This window comes from Malania oleifera, chromosome 13 (assembly GCF_029873635.1).
Source record: "Malania oleifera isolate guangnan ecotype guangnan chromosome 13, ASM2987363v1, whole genome shotgun sequence".
Lineage (NCBI taxonomy): Eukaryota > Viridiplantae > Streptophyta > Magnoliopsida > Santalales > Ximeniaceae > Malania > Malania oleifera.
Genome location: NC_080429.1, coordinates 11,850,178 through 11,871,668, shown reverse-complemented (window position 1 = coordinate 11,871,668; position 21,491 = coordinate 11,850,178). Strand labels below are relative to the sequence as shown.

General features: G+C 38.5%; 1 protein-coding gene across 6 annotated transcripts in view; it reads right to left on the bottom strand.

Annotated features, from left to right (window-relative positions):
• The window catches only part of LOC131146701 (protein SHORTAGE IN CHIASMATA 1), a 29,608-nt gene that overhangs the window by 970 nt on the left and 7,147 nt on the right, over positions 1–21,491 (bottom strand). For all 6 annotated transcript variants that reach the window (XR_009134437.1, XM_058096451.1, XM_058096453.1 and 3 more), the window contains exons 6-8: positions 18,146–18,353; positions 16,415–16,933; positions 36–1,901 (exon numbers count right to left, since the gene is read on the bottom strand). Coding sequence is in view for 5 of the 6 variants with exons in the window: in XM_058096451.1 (XP_057952434.1) it covers positions 36–1,901; positions 16,415–16,933; positions 18,146–18,353 (2,593 nt within the window). In the remaining variant the exon portion in view is untranslated. The remainder of the gene's footprint in view (positions 1–35; positions 1,902–16,414; positions 16,934–18,145; positions 18,354–21,491) is intronic.

Below are 21,491 nucleotides of genomic sequence, written 5' to 3'. Positions count from 1 at the left end.
TAAAATTAGCAGTCATGATTTAAATTTACAAGCACCTGTCTTGCTCTCTTATCAATGGGAGTCCACATTGGAAGAAGAGTGCCCGTACGGCCCTGATTGTTAGATGAACTTGAAGCTGGTATAGATTGCTTCTGCCTCTTTCGCTCTGTAATTTTCTTGGGTAAGGCGCTTCTGCCCCCTTGATACCTATAATAATCAAGAATAGATGGACTTTTTCTCTTAGCAACATTTGATACTTTTCCAGAATGCCCAAAACGAGGGGTGGATGTGTCACATGGAAGGGACTCCAGACGCAACCTCCTCTTTTCCCTGATTCTGTTGAGGAACTCTATTGTCCAGGGTGATTCTTCTTGTGGTTGACCTGAATGAATGGCATTGGAGAAAGGTGTTCTGCCATAATGGGATTTTTTTTTGTCTCGTCTTAACGACCCAGGGAAATCTCCTGCAGATTTCTGAGTGTAACTATCTTGTATGATTTTTTCCTGGAGCTTTAAAGGCATGTTTTCATTGTTGAAATCTGTATCAACATATCCTCTGATGCCTTCCCTCAGATTATGATTTTGAACTTTTATGGTATCCCACATATCCAAATCAGGGTTGATCTCTGCAGCTGAGGGAAAAGTAGGATGACTGCTTTTATCATCAACATAGCCACTAATACCTTCCCTCAAGTTATGTTTGAGATCTTTTACGGTATCCCATGCACCAGAGTTGAACTCTGTAGTCAAGGGAAAAGTAGGACAACTGCTTTTATCATCAACATATCCTCTAACAACTTCCCTCAAATTATGTTTGCGATCTTTAATGGTATCCCTGATATCTGAATCAGAGTTGATCTCTGCAGCCATGGGAAAAGTGAGACAACTGCTTTTATCATCAACATATCCACTAATACCTTCCATCATATTATGTTTGGGATCGTTTATAGTACTCCAGATATTTGAATCAGAGTTTATCTCAGAGGCCAAGGGAAAAGGGGGATGATTGGTTTTACCAAATGACAATCTTCTTGCAGCTTTAGAACTTCTTGCCACAGGTTGTTTTTCCACCCCAGGAACTAAACTCAAAAGTTTTGCAGAGTTTGCAATAGCAGAAAAGTCATCGTCTAACAAAGACCTCTCACTGAAGTCAATAACTTCACCTGTGAAGTCCTCATGCAGATCCTCAGAATTATTGATTTTAAGGTGGTCCAAATTTTTCATCATTGGCATATCCAATCCCTGATTTTGTCTTAAAAGTTTGTTATTCAGAGAGAAATTGGGCTTCTTGAAAATCTGAGGACTTTTTAATATGGCAGAATCAACTGGTTTGGATGCCTTAGAAGGATTGAGTTTAAATTCATTCAGAGGCGCAAAATGCATTAAGTCATCCCTTGGTATGTCAATTTCAGTAGGACCATCTATATGTTTCCTTTCCTTTCTTTCAGAACCAACTTTGCAGTGGGATTTTTCTGAGTCAGGAGCAGAAGATGCAGAACAACAATCAGTCATTCCAGATTTAGAATCCTCCCGCTCTCCATATCTGCATAGAGCATTTAATAGAGCAACACTTCCATTAGGAACATGATATTTCTGGATTGCCTGGATCCTGTGCTCATGAGGCCATTCAAGAAACTCGAGCATTGTTCCAACAGAGGAAATTATTGTGTGAGCCGTAAGTGCATTAATTGAAGGAAAGTTTGTAAGGAAAGATTCCGCAAGAGTCTCTGATTCGGGCATTTTAGGGAGTCCTCTAGTTAACTTAGTAGCATATCCAATGCAGCTTAACACAATTTCCTCAGTCAAATCAGATGAATGGGAGCAAAACAGCTGCAAATTGATTCCTAGACTAGCTGCAGCGGCATATAGTCCATCTGATGATTCCATTACAGCAGAAAGGAAACTGATTTCTCCTTCGAAAACCTGGAATATAACATGTAAAGAGAAATAGTTCAAAAAAAATTCCTGAATACAAACCAAATAACATAAGACAGCCTGACATGTTTTTCGCAAACTTATAAACCTAAGGATCCCATTTCTTAGACCTTTTCAATTCCATGCACCCATGCTTGTACCAAAATGTCACAACGTCCCAGAGGGGTCAACTCTCAAAATACAGGAGTCGAATCTCCATGTTGCCTCGACCGAATGATGATCTCAAGGTTATATAAAGAGATAATGCATGTGATGAGAAATGAGTCAAAATATAGTCCAAGGGAGTCGCCACTAACCTATTTAACTCTTGTTGAGGTTAGAACACTTATTTAATATGCTACCAATTCATTGTTCTCTAATTCCTAGGTCTAAGAAACCGATAGTCCATAGTCTACGTTACCAGGTCGGATCGAGAGTAAGGTTATGTAAAGGGAAGGAATTAGCACCCCTTCACTCTCATCCACAGGAAGGTACCTGATTAGCTTAGGATCACCTTCAAAATTAACCGATCAAGATTTTAGATTCTTCCTCTTTATTTCAATTACCAGTCCATAATGTTTTGGGCAGCCCTGTGAAAGACAGAAACTACTCTCACCTTGAGATGCCCGGAGGTGTGCGAAGACACAACCTCCAATGATTCCTACGAGGATTAATTGTTTATTAAATTTATTTCAAGTTAGACGTTTCCTTTACCGGACCTTTAAATATTGAGAGGCTTTGCGAAAGGCAAAAGCCACCTGCCTCCGATTTCTCAAGGGCATGCAAAGACATAGCCCCTAAGTTCAGAGGAAGATTTATTATGAAATTTCAATTCAAAAACACATGCAATCGATAAAGCAAGTATTTATTCCAAAGAATGTAAACCACAAGGTCCACAAGGCATACAAGAGAAATATGCACATAAATCGAGGGGTTTAACGGAATCTCTGTCAAGCAAGCCTGAAGGGATTTTGCTAGACTCCTCGCCACTCAGGTGATGACCCAGGATTACATAACCTCAATTCATCATGCTCCTCCTCATGGGGGTGTCCATACACACATAATCATGCAAACACACGCACACATAGAAGAAAAGACAAAACATGCATTCATGTGACAAACAAGGCACATTATAAGCAAACCACACAAGGGAAACTACGCAAAACTAAGCAAAAACTATCCCAAAACTTTTCTAGAATTTTTATCTATTTGTTTAGAAATTTTATGCAATTTTTCAAGATTTTTAAGAAATTTTCTCAATCATTATTTATTTTTGGGATTTTAACATATTTTTTATTTTTTTTTTTAGTCCTTTGAGTAAAAAATGAATCTCAGAATTTTTTATTATTTTTCTAGATTTTTTCCTAGTTTTCCCTGATTTTTTTCTAATTTTTTTTCTATTTTTCCTAACTTTTATAAATTAAAAATGAATTTAAAATGCATTTTTAAAGTTATTATTAATTTTAAAAAAACAGGGTTGTTCATGATGTCAAACAAGTTCAGTCGGTTTGAACCAGGTCAACGGGTCCGCTCGTGTTGACCCGGGTCAAACTAGGTTGACCCGGTTCAAGGAAGAGTAGAGGCAGGAAAACGCAGGGGCTGCCACATGTCAGCCATCGTGGCGACATGTGGCAGCACACAGGTGGCTGTGATTTTCTATATTATTTTTAGAATTTGGATGACACGTGGCCAGGTGACATCAGCGTGACATCACTGCCATGTGGCAGGAGGGGATTTACTAAAATAAAAAGGGTGGATCACTAATGTGATAGCGACCCAGCCGTTCAAAGAAAACACAAAAAGGATAGCCAAGATCATGCCACATTGCCCCCCAAATACCCGGACATGGTGGTGCCACATGTCACCAGCCATATGGTGACACGTATCCCACTTTGAGTTTTTTCAAAAAATTTAATATATATTTTTTTGTTTTTTTTCTCTTTTCCCTTTTCTTCATCCCCCAAATCCCCCTCTCTGAATTTCTCTCTCTCTACCCAATCTCTCTTATCCTCTCACTCTCTGCCACCGGCTACTAGGGCCAGCAGCCACAGCTACTCCTTCGGCGACCTCCGTCATCCACGATAGAGCCAGCATAATCTCTCCCCTCTCTCTCATGTTTTCATTTCTCTGTCTTTCTCCTCTCTCTCTTCTCTCTAACTCTTGGATCTCCCCACTCACCCTCTGTCTCTCTTTCCTCTCATTCTCATTCTCATTCTCCTCTCATCTCTCTAACTTTCCCCTTCATCTCTCTTTTTGCAGGTTTTGAATCAGAACAAAGAGTAGAGAGCCTCGAACTCTCTGCCATTTGACCCCAACCCCAAAGCCAAAATCCGAACCCCAAAGGTGAATCTTCTTCCTCTCTCTCTCTTATTTTGATTTTTATTTCCTATATTTTTTTGGAGATTTTGTTGTGATTTTCTTTGGGATTTTTTTAGGCTTTCTTGGGTTTTATAGGGAACCAAACAGGCTTAGGGGGCTTAGGTTAGGTTGCTAACTAGAGTTAGGTTAGGTTAGGGTGTTGGGCTCGAGTGAATTGGTCTTAGGGTAATTAGGCTTAAGTTTTTTAGATTGGATTGAGGGAAGTTTTGTTTTAGTTGGGTTGGGCTTGGGTTAAGCAGGTTTAGGTGGGTTTGGGCCAGGTTAGGCCCTATTGGGCCTAAAGGGTTTGGGTCGTAGGTTTGTTTGGGCTTAATTCAAGTTTTTAGGTTGGGCTTTAGTTATAGGGTGTCAACCGAACAGCAAACAGCAAAGCAAAAGATTTCTTTCCTTACATCAGCCCACAATTATTTCCTTTTTCAATTCATTATTTTGTACAGTTAGCATATATTTAGCTTACATGTATAGGGCTTGACAGATTATAGTTTACATGTATAGAGCTAGAATCATGCTAGAACTTATTTACTTTACTTTCCATGTATAGCATTCTTGTAAAGTTTATATATAATATACAGAACTCAAGGCCAAACCATTCGGCCATTCACACAATACTTTGACATGGTATCAGAACCAGCCGACTACTAAGTTTCTTTTTTTCCCCTTCGACATTTTTTTTTCTTCTCGGTTTCGGAAGTGTCACTCGTTTCTGTGGCTGTTGTGGTTTTTTTTCTCTTCTGGAACTTTTTTGTTCTCTGTTCTTTCAGTACTTCTGTGGCTAAGTGGCTGTCGGCACAGCAGGTTTTCTAGTTTGCCGTTTATTTAAGTGCAGGCAACAGCTTTCTGTTGCTGTTCCTGGTGCTTCTCTGTCTCGGCACAGCAGGTTTCTGTCCCTGTGATTCTCGGCAAGCAGGAAACAGCTTTCTGTTGCTGTTTCTGGTATTTCTATGTCTCGGCACAGCAGGTTTCTTGGTTCAAGATTTATTTTTTAGTGCAGGAAGGTTGGTCTTGGTTCTCTCTGTTGCTGTTTCTGGTGCTTCTCTGTCCTTGTGATTCTCGGCACAGCAAATTTTCTGGGGGTCTTTTTCTTTCGGCACAGTCTGTTTGTTTTTTTTTTTGGGCTTCTCAATTTTCTCCTTTATTTAGCATAGACTCTGCACCTATGTGCCAAGTTTACGGGCAACAATTATTCTACATGGGTTTTTCAATTTGAACTTTTCCTCCAAGGAAAATATCTTTGGGGTCATATTGATGGCATGGATCGTGCACCCAATCCTGATAAATCCAAGGAGCTAGTGGCTTGTCCTTCATGGGCTGTGCTTGATGCTCGAATTATGTCTTGGCTTCTTGGCTCGGTTGAGCCACATATTGCCCCCAATTTACGACCTTATCGCACCGCTCAATTCATGTGGACTAATTTAAAAATAATGTATCATCAAGATAACAGTGCCCGTCGTTTTCAGTTAGAGCATGCGATTGCCATGTTTCAACATGACAATCGTTCCATCCAAGACTATTATTCGGGGTTTCTGACTCTTTGAAACAAATATTCTGATCTGGTTACTGCGGATGTTCAACGTCTTCATGAGACTAGTCGTCATGATCAGTTTCTCATAAAACTCCGCCCCAAGTATGAATCTGTTTGCTCGTCTCAACTGAATCGCTCTCCTTTTCCTTCTCTTGATGTTTGTTTTGGTGAGTTACTTCGTGAAGAACAACGGCTTAAAACTCAAGTTACTCTGGCACAATCTCATGGTAGTTTAGGGTCTGTCCCTGTGGCTTATGCTGCTCAACAACAAGGACCGCCTGCGCATTCTAACACCTCGAAATGTTTTGCTGCAAAGAATTTGGGCATATCGTTGCTAATTGTTCCAAGAAATTCTGCTCTTATTGCAAGAAGGGTCACATTATCAAATACTGTCGTATTCGCCCGCAGAATCGTCATGCCCAGGCATTACAGACTTCTGTTATTGTACCCCACACGGTGACTTTTGTGGCCCGTGGCTCTTCTTCAAGTGACTCCTCTATTCCTGCACCTCCTACAACAAATTACTACACAACCTAAATGGTGCAACAGATGCTAATTTCGGCATTATCAGCAATGGGGCTCCAAGGTAACAATTCTACTAAACTCTGGTATATGAACTCAGGTACCTCTAATCAACAACAACAAAACCAAGCCTTAGTCCCACTAAGTGGGGTCGGCTATATGAATCCTTTTCCGCCAATTTATGCGATCATGGACCATTTCTTTTGGTAGATTCAAGGATATTAAATTCTTACTCACTATCTCCTCCCAAGTTATTTTAGGTCTACCCCTACCCCTTCTACTGCCCCCCACAGTAATTAAGTCACTCTTCCTCACAGGTGCACTATGTGTGGCCTACGTTGCAGGTGTCCATACCATTTGAGTCGTCCCTCCCTTATCTTATCTTCTATAGGAGCTACACCTAACTTACCACGAATATGTTCATTCCTTAATTTATCTTTCAATGTTATACCACTCATCCATCTAAGCATTCTCATCTCGACAACTTTTACTTTTTGGATATTATGTTTTTTCGTCGCCCATCATTCCGATCCATATAGCATAGCTGGTCTTATAGCTATCTTATAAAACTTCCCTTTCAATTTTAAGGGTATTCTACGATCACATAGCACACTTGAAGCACTTCTCCATTTTACCCAACTTGCTTTAACTCTATGCATTACATCATCTTCAATTTCTCCTTCAGCTTGCATAATAGATCCGAGGTATCGAAATCTACAAGTGCTACTTATTTCTTCATCATCAAGTTTAACATTGTCTCCAATATTCCTCCTATCATTACTAAAATTACATTTCATATATTCTGTTTTATTTCTACTTATCCTAAAGCCTCTAGATTCCAAAACTTCTCTTCATAATTCTAACTCAGTCTCTACTCCATTCCTAATTTTGTCAATTAATATATCATCTGCAAACAACATACACCATGGAACCTCCTTTTGAATACTTTGTCAATTGGTCCATCACTAAAGCAAAAAGATAAGGACTCAAAGCAGATCCTTGATGTACACCTATGGTAATTGGAAATTCTCTAGTTTCTCCATCTATAGTCCTTACATTAGTCATTACTCCATCATACATGTCCTTAATGACATCGGTATACCTACAACATACACCCTTTTTTTCTAAAACCCACCATAGAACTTCCCTAGGTATCCTATCATATGCTTTCTCAAGGTCAATAAATATCATATGCAAGTCCCTCTTCTTTTCCTTAAACTTTTCCATTAATCATCTTAAAAGATAAATAGCTTCTGTGGTAGATCTCCCAGGCATAAAACCAAATTGATTTTCTGAGATCTTCATTTCTAACCTCAATCTTTGTTCAACTACCCTTTCTCATAGTTTCATTGTATGATTCATAAGTTTAATTCCACAATAGTTATTACAATTTTGAATATCTCCTTTATTTTTTTATATAAGTATTAAAGTGTTTTTCCTCCATTCATCTGGCATTTTCTTAGTTTTTACAATTGTATTAAATAAATTAGTTAACCATATAATTCCGTTATCACCCAAGCATTTCCAAACTTCAGTTGGGATGTTATCTGGTCTCATAGCTTTCCCATTTTTCATCTTTTTTAGTGCAAACTTAACTTCATTAACTCTAATTTTGCGAATAAATTTTATATTTTTAGTCTTTTCCTCATTTGACAATTCTAAGTTTAAGTCTTCTATTTGGTTTTCGTTAAACAACTTACTAAAGTAACTTCGTCATCTTTCTTTAATATCTTCGCCCTTAACCAAGACAATATCATCCTCACTTTTTATACATTTTACATTTCCTAAGTTCTTGCTCTTCCTTTCTCTAACTTTAGCAGGTTTAAATATATCTCTTTCCCCTTCTTTTGCACCTAATCTATCATACAAACTATTAAATGATCCATATTTAGCTTCACTAACGGCACTTTTTGCATCTTTTATTGCCTTCTTATATTTTTCAAAGTTATTTCTATTTCTACATTTTTGCCACATTTTATACTAAATTCTTTTTGTCTTTATGATATTTTGTACATCTTTATCCCACCACCAACTCTCTTTGCTATTTGAGAATCTTCCCCTTTATTCACCTAAAATCTCTTTTGCTATCTTTTTAATAGAGCTAACTAATCTATTCCAAAGAGTATTTGTATCTATCCCATCCTCTATGGTTCAATCCCCATCTTTGATCATTTTATCTTTAAATTTAATTATATTTTCTCCTTTTAGGGTCCACCATCTAGCTCTCCTACACTAGTTTATTTTATCCTTTTTCTTCAATTTTTTAATACATATATCTAACACTAAGACTTTATGTTGTGTGGTTAGGCTTTCACCTTGAATAACTTCACAATCCTTGCATAATAAACGATCTACCCTCCTAGTTAATAAAAAAAGTCTATTTGACTTCTATTTTGTCCACTTTTAAAGGTTATTAAGTGTTCTTCTCTCTTCTTAAAGCAAGTATTCATTATACTAAAATCATATGACATAACAAAGTCTAAGATCATCTCCCCAAACTCATTTTTGTCTCCATATCCTCTATGCATCCTCTCATAATTTTTACTATCTCTTCCAACGTGTCCATTCAGATCCCTTCCTATAAATATTTTCTCAGTCCCTAGTATGCCTCTAATCACGTGACGAATAGTCCCACTACCCTATGTCATGTTCGGCCCTACACTGGTCAATCTGCTATTCAGACTGCCAATGACAGTTCTTTGCCAATAGCTGCTGTCGGAGATGCCTCTTCTAAGTTCAATTATGTGTTTCTTGCTCAACTTTCCAAAAATCTTATTTCTGTTAGTCAATTAGTTGATAACAATTGTGCTGTTAATTTTTCTAGTAATGGTTGTGTTGTGCAAGACCAACTAACGGGGGAGCTGATCGCGAAGGGACCTAAAGTGGGGCGCTTGTTTCCACTACTTTTGCCTATTCCAGCATGTTCTCCAGTTCCTGTTATTAAGTCTTTTGCTTGTAATAATGATTCAAATCTTAGTATGGTGTGGCATCATCATTTAGGCCATCCCAATACTTAGATCTTATCTCATGTATTGAACTCTGGTTTACTTGGTAATAAAAAAACGTTCTTCTTTATCTTGAGTGTGCCTATTGAAAACTTAGTAAAAGTAAAACTCTTCCCTTCCCTTTGCATGCTAGTAGAGCTTCTTAGTGCTTTGATCTTATCCATAGTGATGTTTGGGGACCTTCCCTGGTTAGTTCACATAAAAAATTTAAATACTATGTGACTTTCATTGATGAACATAGTAGATTTACTTGGGTCTACTTTCTTCACTCTAAATCTGAGGTTTTTCGTACTTTCACTGAGTTTTTAGCGTATGTTGACAATCAATTTTCTGCGTCTATTAAGACATTATGCACAGATTCTATTGGTGAATATGCGTCTACTGAGTATCAGGCATTTTTGGCTTCTAAAGGTATTATTCATCAACATTCATGTCCCGCTACTCCCCAACACAATGGAGTAGCCGAACGGAAAAATTGTCATCTCCTAGATGTGGTACATACTCTCTTGCTGGAATCCTCTATTCCATCCTTGTTCTGGGCTGAGGCTCTGAAAACTGCTACTTACTTGATTAATTGTTTACCTTCTCAAGTCCTACTCATGGAGTCTCTCTACTTCCGCTTATTTTCTAAAAAACCTAGTTACGACAACCTCCATACCTTTGGTTGTGTATGTTTTGTTCATTTACCTCCTCATGAGCAACATAAATTATCTGCTCAATCTGTTCAATGTGCATTCTTGGGATATAATGTGTGTCAAAAGGGATTTGTTTGCTATGATCCTACATTACATCGTACATGCATTTCTAGGAATGTTATTTTCTTTGAAAATCAACATTTCTTTCTTGTGTCCTCTGTACCCTCCTCTTCTACTGTGATTCTTCCCTCCTTTGAGGTGCAGTTCTCGGATCCTCATCAAGTCAGTTCTCATTTTAAACCAGGTATTGTGTATACGCGACGCTTCCGCCCACAGTCTCTTCTGGTAGCTCATCTGATATCTGACCCTACAACGCTCCAGATTCAGTCAGTTGCAGCACCTCCAAAACCTTTGGTACGTCCCTCTTCTCAAGTGTCTGTACCCCCGGATAGGTATGGGTTTCCCTCTTCAAGTTCTGGAAATTCTATTTCAGCTCTTATGGTTGCATTGTCCAATTTAGATATTCCCACATCCTACTCACACACTGCCAAGCATGATTGTTGGCGACAAGCTATCCAATCACACCTGGGACATTGAGCCTTGTCCTCCCACCATTGTTCCTCTGGGTTGTAAATGGGTTTACTCAATCAAGGTCCAATCTGATGGAAGTCTGGATCGTTACAAAGCTCGCCTTGTTGCACTTGGGAATAATCAAGAATATGGTGTCAATTATGAAGAGACCTTCGCTCCTGTTGCTAATATGACTATTGTTCGTACGATTTTGGTTGTTGCTGCTTGCAGTGATTGACCACTACATCAAATGAATGTCAAGAATGCTTTTCTTCACGAGGATCTTAAAGAGTGTATTTATATGAAGCCACCCCCGGGCTTGTTTCCCTCTCTGACTTCACATGTGTGTAAGCTTCGTCGCTCTCTTTATGGTCTCAAACAAGCTCCAAGGGCCTGGTTTGATAAATTCCGCACCACTTTATTACAATTTCCATTCAAGCAAAGCAAGTATGACACTTCATTGTTTCTTCAGAAATCAGACATAGGTATTGTTGTTCTTGTGGTTTAAGTTGATGATATTGTAATTACTGGTTCCAATTCTGCTTTACTTGCTCAACTCAAGACTCATCTCTCAGAATCCTTTCATATAAAAGATCTTGGGTCTCTCACATATTTTCTTGGTCTTGAGGTGAATCGTAGTCCCTTAGGTATTTCACTCAATCAACATAAGTATGCTAGTGACTTGGTGGCCACAACTAGCCTTCACAAGGGTACTTCTATTGATACTCCGATGGAATTAAATATCAAACTTCGCAAAGAGGAGGGTGACTTACTTGCTGATCCCAGTTTATATCGAAAGTTGATGGGTAGTCTTGTCTATCTCACCATTACTAGACTAGACATTTCTTCTGCTGTACAACAAGTCAACCAGTTTCTTCAGACTCCTCATCATCTTCATTTGGCTGCTGTCTGTAGGATCATACGCTATGTTCAGGGCACTTCTAGCCATGATTTATTCTTCCCTGTAGGCAATTCTACTCGTCTTGCTGCTTATAGTGATGCTGATTGGGCTGGTTGTGTGGATACACGTCGCTCCATCAGTGGTTGGTGTGTGTTCTTAGGTGATGCATTGATTTCTTGGAAGAGTAAGAAGCAAGATAGAGTTTCTAAATCATCGACGGAATCTGAATACTGGGCGATGTCTCTTACTAGTTCCGAAATTATTTGGCTTCGAGGTTTGCTTGCTGAGCTAGATTTTTCTGAGACCGATCCTACACCTCTACATGCCGATAATACGAGTGCTGTCCAGATCATGGCCAATCCTATCTATCATGAGTGCATGAAGCATATTGAAGTCGATTGTCACTCTATCTGTGAAGCATTTGAAGCTCGTGTTATCACTCTTTCACATATTTCCACTGAATTACAAATTGCAGATATCTTCACCAAGGCTCTCACTCGTCATCGATGTTGCTCCCTAAGTAGCAAATTAATGCTTGTTGATCAACCCATATCAATTTGAGGGGGGCTGTCAACGGAACAGCAAACAAAAAAGCAAAAGATTTCTTTCCTTACTTCAGCCCACAATTATTTCCTTATTTGTCAATTCATTATTTTGTACAGTTAGCATACATTTAGTTTACATGTATACTGCTTGACAGATTATAGTTTACATATATAGGGCTAGAATCATGCTAAAACTTATTTACTTTCCATGCATAGCATTCTTGTAAAGTCTATATATAATATACAGAACTCAAGGCCAAACCATTCGGCCATTCACACAATACTTTGACATTGGCTAGTTAGGGAATGGGCTTAACTAGGCTAGTGTGGGCTAGGAAATGGGGTCAAGCCCAGCTGGACCGTAAGGGTTTGGTTAGGTTTGGTTTTGGGTTAGGAGTTGGGTCAGGGTTTGGGCTTAAGTTTATGTGGGCTGGGTAGCTTGGGCTTGCATGGGTAGGTTAGGTTGGGGAACTAGGTTGTGGGGGATTTGGGCTTGCATGGGTAAGTTAGGTCAGGTTAGGCCCAATTTGTCTTGGTCTAGGGAAATGGGCTAGGTCTAAGAGGGGTTTGGGTCTAGGTCTAGGTCAGTTGACCCAGGTCAAAGCTGACCTGGATTTGGGCATTTAGGGCTGTTGACTTGGGCCCCGATCAAGTTGACTCGGGTCCCCAGGTTGGGTCTAGGTTACCAGATCTAGGTCCATTGACCAAGGTCAGGGTAGGCTGACCCGGGTTTTCAGGTTTAGGCTTCTCGAATCCGGATCAAAAAAATCGGGTTTGCTCTAGGGATTTTCTTGAATTTCACAAAAATTTATTTTAAACTCTAATTTGGAGGGGTTTTGAAGGGTTTAGGGGGAGAATTCGAGATTAAACCAGCAATTTAATCAACTCAAAAATTTAAACCCCTCCCTTTTAAAATGCTGCTAAACAGGCCAACAAACCCAACCAAAAGCGAAACAGAGTTAAAGGGGGGAAAACTAACCTTTGGTTCTCCTCCTCCTTCGATGTTGCTTCTCCTTCTTCTTTCTCTGTTTCTTCTTCTTCCCTGCTCTTCTTCTTTCTCTTGCTATTCCTCTTTGCCTCAGCAGAGTTCTCCCACTCTCATCTCTCTATTTCTGACCCGACCAGTCTCTCCCCCCCTTTCCTCTCCCAAATCTTCTTTATTTATAAGCCAAAAGGTAAGGGGGCAAGCTCCAATCATATCTAGATTTCCCTAGGAGTTGGTAAGGGGAAGTATGGGAGAAGCAAGCTGTCACGACCTGCTCATTTTCACATATATATTTTTTTTACATCATACACTCCAACTCAGCAGGTCACCATCCACCTGGACCCGTGGATACCAGGGATATACAGCAGAAGCCTACGCAGCAGGAAGTATATAATCATATACATCTCAGCATAATGTACAATATAACATACCAGAGTACTACAATCACTATCTCTCCGTATATACATCCCAAAAATGGAATCTAGGGACAATTCCCACAAAAACCTAACTGTCCCTACCAAAAACTTACCCTTTGCAGAGGGCAGATAAACAACACTAATTCTGCAGGGCTTTTCCCGCTCTCCTATTCGGGGCTCCTGAAAAGTTAATAAAATTTAGGGGTGAGACACCTCTCAGTAAGGGAAATAAACTAATACTAGTGTGTGGCTACATGAGTATATCGTGTTCTACATATACCATACATAACATATTCAATACTACTTATCAAATCTGGGAAAACATATGTATATCAAAACATGGCAGAACATACTGCATTTTCATAAACATTTCTCATCTCATATCATGATAATAATAATAACATAAAAACCATTCTAATAGGTTAGCTGGCTATTGTCATGTATTACCCTCACATGACTAGATTGTGTGGCCCGAAGGCGGGACCTGACAATGGTTGGCTGACCACTGCCAAGTCAATAGTCTAGTCTGTAGGTTCGATGGGTCTACCCAGACTGATCCGTACACCAGGGGCGATAACAGCACACTTCTTGAACATAACCACATTGACCATCCAATCTCACACCACTCCGTACAACAGCGTTAACACAGATATCATGATCACGAGGACCATGGACACATAGCAACGGTACCGTGCAAGTGCTAGCCTAGACCAAGTCAACCAGGTTCTGATATCATATACATATACTAAAATCGTGATACATAGATATCTCATATCATTCATTTTCACATCAATCATATCATTTCACATATATCCGTGTATCATGAAAATCATCGGCTTGTACGCCGGTATTACACATTTTATCATAGCACGGCCCGTACGCCGGCAAATCACATAACACAACCCGTACGCTGGCAAACCACATAGCACAGCCCGTACGCTCGCAAATCACATAGCACAGCCCATATGCCAGCAAACATATCCACATATATATATATATATATATATATATATATACACATATATAAACATCTCGGCCCGTATGCCGATTTTCCATCATAAAAATCCATATCATCCACATTCCCAGAAAACAACATTTCACAACATTTTTACTCATGCCACACAGTATATTTTCCACATATTCAACATACGATCATTTTTCACAGTATTTTGCAAATATAAAACATACATATATAAACATATACATTTTCCATAAATCAAATGATAACTATATATATATATATATATGCATTTTCCAAAATAGTACTAGCTTAGTTTATCCCCTTACCTGATTCCTGGAAAGCCCCTAATAAAACTGCCCCGCACCCGCAGGGTTCCTAACTCAATACCCTGAAAATAAAAAATCTCAGAATTAAAGTTCAGTATTCCTAAACATACAATATTTTCCTCAACTGTCAAAAACTCACATAGTGAGTAGAAGTTTTTACCCAAAAGCATTCAAGTTTAACACCTGAGGGGTTCCCTAACCAATACCCTGAAACTGAAAACCCCCGATATTAAATTTCAGTATTTTCATGCGCACAACATTTCTTATAACTAGCACAAAACCAAATATGACTTAAAAAGTCTTACCTCAACTTTGAGATGATTTCCAACTAGCTTTCTCCGACGATCCGCTCCAACAGATTTGAAGAGAACTCTGCCAGGATCGTCGTGGTAGCTTCGGATTATCGATCCGACGACTGGTGGGGCCGGAAAAGAAGAGAGAAGGGAGAAAGAGTCGTAGAGAGAGACAGAGAGAGGAGAGAGAGAGATTTCTTAAAAATGAAATAATTCCCGAATTTTTGTATATATAAAACAGGGGATTTCGTCGACAAGCCCGTTCTTCGTCGACGAAATTTAGGCTGCCTCAGAACCCCTCTCGGTATTTTCTCGTCGACGAAGCCCTGCTGACCCCTTTTCCTTTAGTCCTTCCAAAGTTCAATGTCGTCGACGGCCTCCTTCTGTTTCCGGTTTCCATATCCCTTTTCTTTTATTATTTAACTACCATTTTATTCGGGTCGTTACACAAGCTCTCACTATGGGCTTGGAATTCTAAAAGTAAGCCCAGTTGGGCCCTTACTAACATAGACCTCTGTTTCTGTATGTGCAGGTGCTCAGGAGGCTGACCCGCGGGCTTCGAGAATGTTGAGGCTATATTTTTTTCATTTTTTTTTTTATTATATGGTAAAATAGAAATGCAAATAAAAGCTTGTACAAATTCTAGTACATGGACATGCAAACAAAAATGGTGAAGCTGAGCGAATGGAAATGAGAGACCGTGCCTAGGCAAAAGACCTTAGATGGCACTCCATTGCAGTTTTCCACAAAAAAAAAAAAAAGACCACCCTAAAAATGCCTAAAATTGAAATGAAAATAAGGTAAAAAATGCCCAAATTTTTCTATATAACGACTAGGCAAAATAGGGTGTCTACACCAAATTGATTGCAAAAAAATTCCTATGGAAAATTGAGACGACAGAGTTAAATCCAGTCAGTAACATATATGACCACTTCTAAAATGTTTCAGCCAAAGAAAGATGAAATGTGCTAAGAATATCAAAGGAGACAAATGGCAGGGATTCTGCTCGCTGCAGCAAATACTGCAGCTTCAAAGCATCCAAGAAGTTTGTTAGATTACCACTTAACCTAAAAGCTTAAGCTACTAGGTTGGGGGCCAACAATGTATATCAAGCCTTAACACTTTCCCACATGTGCAGCCTAATTGCACATGGACAAACAAACAAACAATGAATGACACCCCTTATTGGGAACACACAAAATTTTTAACCACTACACAGTAAATACGGGCAACAATACTACAACCCAGGACCTTGTTTGCGCCATAGCTTTAACACCATGTTAAGGTACAACTTTACCTAAAAGCTTAAGCTGCTAGGTTGTGGGAAACAATGTATATCAAGCCTTAACAAAGTTCATAGAAAATGCAGGAAATGTCCAGCTATTTCTTTTAAAAGAATGCATACTTCCCTCTAAGAACAGTTGAGACACACAAGTTAAAGCTCAGTAAGTAACGGAATTACCAGAATGCAGCCACTGAAGCAAAAACTCAGTAATGTCAAAATGTTTGTAGATATATTCTCAATGCACAAAGCTAAGCATGAAGAAGCTTCATCTAGGGTCGTTGCTTTCTTTCCAATGTTTCTGCAATCATACCACACCAGGCAAATGGCAGCACTAATTATGATATCTACAGGCAGGTTTGAATCACGCTCCACAACTTGGGCCCCTTCTCTCTCCATTGCAAGAATTCTCTGATATGTGCGTCTCCTGGATATTATCATTTCCTTCTCAAAATTTTGAGTGTTCACAACAATGATTGTGTCCCGGAAAGATGGAGTTCTTGGTTGCACTTGCTTGAAATCCATAGCAAGCAGCATGGAAGGATCCGTAAGCGGTTTACAGCAAGTTTCTAGTTTATCTGCAGACTCTGAAGGCCTCAAATTGCAGTTATCCTCAAAAGGAACAAAATTTAGAAGTTCTTCCAGGTTCTGGCCATTCAAATTCTCCTCCAGGCCAAGATTAGAATGATATTCTCCTTCCTAAAATACTGTTGATGTCAGTAAAACGATTTAAAGCTGTACATCTAGTTTGCAAGTTGTAGCCAAATCAAAATATTAGAATAGAAGTTAGCCTTCATGATAAACAGAAACAACTAATTTTAAGACAACTGTTGCCGTGGAAGAAAACAGAAACATTCGAGGTGGAGCAATATTCATGTAATAACCATGTAATTCTGTTTTATGTGTATTATGCTTTGTTAAAAATAAAAAAAAAACAAAAACCAAAAAATTCAGATCCAAGTGCCATACCAATGAGTTCCCTCAACTTCTCCAGTTAGGAACAAGCGAACAAGCAACACACTGCACATAAACCTCTTTTCAGTAAAACCATCTTTCCATCTGACATCCCTGAAGGAGATCTCCCAATTTTTCTAAAAACAAGCGAAAATTTTTGAATTTCATAAAATATGCACCTAAAATAACTACCCCACCACCTCCAATATGTAGTTAACCTGGGAGGAAGTTTTCCCTAGTCTCCTGCCTCTCCTGTTTCAGATGGTAAATTTATCTTCTTCTTTTTTTTAAAAAGGCGTTTAAGTTATCATTTGAATTTTCAGTTATAAGGGTGTTCTAGTTTGAAATTTTTTCTCTACTTTTGTCTTAAAATGAATATCTTGGCCATGCTAAGGGTATACATTCATTCTTAGTTTTACGCTAAAAGAGATAGTTGAGTCATGCTCTCATGCTACATAGTAATATATTCAATCAAAACAACTTGCACCATAAAATCATTTAAGAATGGACAAGAAGTCAAGGTGTGGAATCTGGAAAAGAAAATACTGTATTAAGATACACCATATGAAAGCAGGAAATTATCTCCCTACATCAACAGGGAAATGCCACAGGAACAGCTGAGGCAAAATATATACCCTGGACAACATATTCTAAATAAATGAATGACATAACTAATTCACTTGAGGCGATTGGAGAGGCGCATGAACCAAACAAAATATTCCGCGCTTAATGAAACATATTGTTCACACCAGGATTGCAATCAAAGCTCAAATAGTGTAGTACTCTATATTTTTATTGTATTTTGTCATTTATCACCAAATTTTTGGAACATAATCGTAAATTGGGGCAGAAAATTATACATACAATATAGACTTGGCCTCAAGTAACTTAGTCATGCTTGATCTCAGAAGAGAGGAAAGATGCTAGTCTTCTCATCATGAAGGAAAGAGATTTTACCATTCCAACTTCGGTATCCTGAAGCATATCAACACCTTCACAAAATGCTTGGGGAATGCTACAGTCTTCCAGTTCCACTTTCACAAAGTGAAGACGAGGCAATTCAATTGACTTTGTGGAAGTTGTCGATATTCTAGACAGTCCAGATGAACCTCCATATTCCAAGATAATGCCGAACTTATCGAATGGAAATGATGCAGAAATGTGCCTTAAAAATAAATGAAATGTTATTTACCGATACAAAACTCCTTGACAGGGACAAAAATTGAAATGGAACACAAGCAGCAATGTATAGTTTCGTACCACTAGTTTTAGTAATGACACCAAAATGAATATGCGAGCCAATATGCGACAAGATTATGAGTTCATTATTCAATGTTCCTAGTTTTGTATATGGATACGAAGAAATATTTTCAAAGAGAGAAAAGAGGAACAGTTTTGTTTTTTGATACACAGAATATATTGAGAGAAAAAAGAGGAAAAGTACATGGAAGTAGGATAAAACATCCTACAGGAGAAAGGAAAAAAGAGAAACAAAACAGAAAGAGATAATAGAGCAAAAGTATCCGGTTTCTCTGCATGTCAATCAAAGAAAACTATATAAAAGAGCTGTTCTTGGACCGTCAAAGCAAGTAAACCACACCATTCTATAAAATACCAGGAGAAACAGCAAAGCCCTTGAAAATTACGCTCCAATCAAATGCACCAAATCATCGCAAAAATTAATAAAAAAAAAGTGCATCTCCAAATAACCTTTTCCTCATTCACATTACCAAAATCCTTGAAGTAATAGAGACACAAAATCTGCAAAGATGGACAAACCCACTGCTCCAGAAAAATTCCAAAACAAATTATTTCAAAACCACAAGATAAAGTACAGTCCAAAATTAAATGAGAACTGCCCTCTATAATTCTCTGTAATCATAGCTATTCCATACATTTCAATTTTCATGAGTAGGGATTTGGTGTTGTGTTGCATTTTATAGATTTTAAAAAGGAAATTGGAGTGAAAATGGGAATAGAATTGTAATAATTGCACACAAAGAGTACCTTTTGATGGGGATCACACTCAGCAACGTTTTCGTGTCTACCATAGGCATAGACATTGTTAGATTACCACTTTACATGAAAGCTTAAGCTGTTAGGTTGTGGGCCAACAATGTATATCAAGCCTTAACACTCCCCCACAAGCGCAGTACAATAGTATGTGGAGAGAGAAACTAATGATAAACACACCCATTACAGGTAGTAAGACAATTATTAACAAACAAACAATAAACAGACCTAATAAGGCTAGAACCCTAGAGCTCCGAGAAACCATAGCTCTGAATTCTGATATCAGTTAGATTATCACTTTATCTAAAGGATTAAGGTTGCAGATCTATAATGTATATCGAGCCTCAACAGACATAATATAGGGTCTTTAAGAGATCTAAGGTTTTATGATCTATATATTTTACAGTTATGTACTGTCTAATTTTTAAGGATGTCATATTTTGTTTCATTGACTAGGATTTGATATTAATTCCTAGAGATTGTTTACTTATTATTAGGGGAAAGCCTGAATAAAGTCTTACTGCATAACCATGAAGAAAAATTGGAATATTAAGCATTCAGCCCTCATAGGTTTTTGTCTTCATTTTTTATCCCTCTTTTAGTTTCGTATTCTTCTCTCTTAAATTTCTGCATCCTTCTCTTGTGCCTATCAATCCCACATCAATTTTGTCTCAGAGCCTCATATCAATCCTCCCTTGCTGCCCTCACAAACCACCATCCACCACTGCCATCAGACAATCACCAGTCCAGTCTCACCAAGCACATCTGAAACCTCTTGTTTATCAAGTTCATCACACCTGCAGCCACCACCCACAGCACCCAACCCCTAAAATACCTCAACATTTTTTCCCTTTTGTTTGATTATCACTGCCGCCAAGGAACCCCAATACTTTATCAATCTCACATATAAACACACTGAAAGCCAGATCCATCATGTTCATGACAGAGAACACATTAGAGTGAGACCGCCTTCCAATTTCCTTTCCTCATCTGAGAAAACCAATATGCTTCATCAATAGCTTAACAGCTGATATACGATAGTACTAGTGATGCAGGACATATACGACATATGATCCAGCTTAACAGCGCATACAGCAGATACATGACATCACTAGATAGCTTAACAGCAGATATGCCCACACCGCTGATATGCTGAAGCGAGTATCTTCCCTAAGATTGCTACAAAAAAGCACACTATAAGCTAGTTGTTCATTGTAAGCATCTTGAATTAAATGAGGATGACTATGTGATGGTATTTATCTGTCCTAAACGTTACCCAAAGCATTCTTTTAAGAAGTTCATGCCCATGCCTTTGGTTCTTTTCACATTCTTCGTCATTTGGGCCTGAACTATCATCCAATATATGCATGTATTATTTTCAATGTTAAGGACTTTAACCCCTTGCCAAGGCATCTTTAAGCATGCAGATATATCACCTTATGGAGCGATTTCTCCATCAATTCCAGTTCCAGTGCTTCCTTCCTCTTTTACAATCGTGTCAAGAGCATTCTAGAAGATGAGCATGTTGCATCTACACAACAAGGGTATAGACGCAACCTCGTGAAGTGGACCCGCCTACTCCTGACTCCGTATAGGTTACCGCATATGAATTGCATTGCTTAGGTCCAGATCTATTGGAGCAATACACCCCTCTTTTTTCACTAGTCGTAAGTTTTTCTCACCACAGGGAAATTGATGGGGATCACACTCAGAGAGATCTGCATGTCTACCAGAGGAATAGACATAATATAGGGTCTTTATGATTATCTAAGGATTTTATAATTTAATTAATTTACAAATAAGTGTTGATCTAATCTTTAGTGAGTAAGGATTTAATATCCTTGAATCTATCAAAAGAAATGGTCCATGATTGCATAAATTGGCGGAAAAGGATTCATATAGCAGACCCCACTTAGTGGGACAAAGGCTTGGTTTTGTTGTTGTTGTTGTTGTTGTTATATCAATTCCTACAGTTTGCTTACTTATATAGTGTTAAAGCTTGATATACATTGTTGGCCCACAATCTAAGAGCTTAAGCTTTTAGAAAAAGTGGTAATCTAACATGGTATGAGAGCTGGTTACCAAGAGGTCCTAGGTTCTAGTCTTGTTGCCTATGTTTATTGTGTGTGTTTAAAAAAATATTATCATGTTCTCTATCATGGGTGTAATGTATTGTATGTTTATCTCTCCACGTTCTATCGGGCTGCACGTGCGGAGGAGTGTTAAAGCTTGATATACATTGTTGGCCCACAACCTAAGAGCTTAAGCTTTTAGGTAAAGTGATAATATA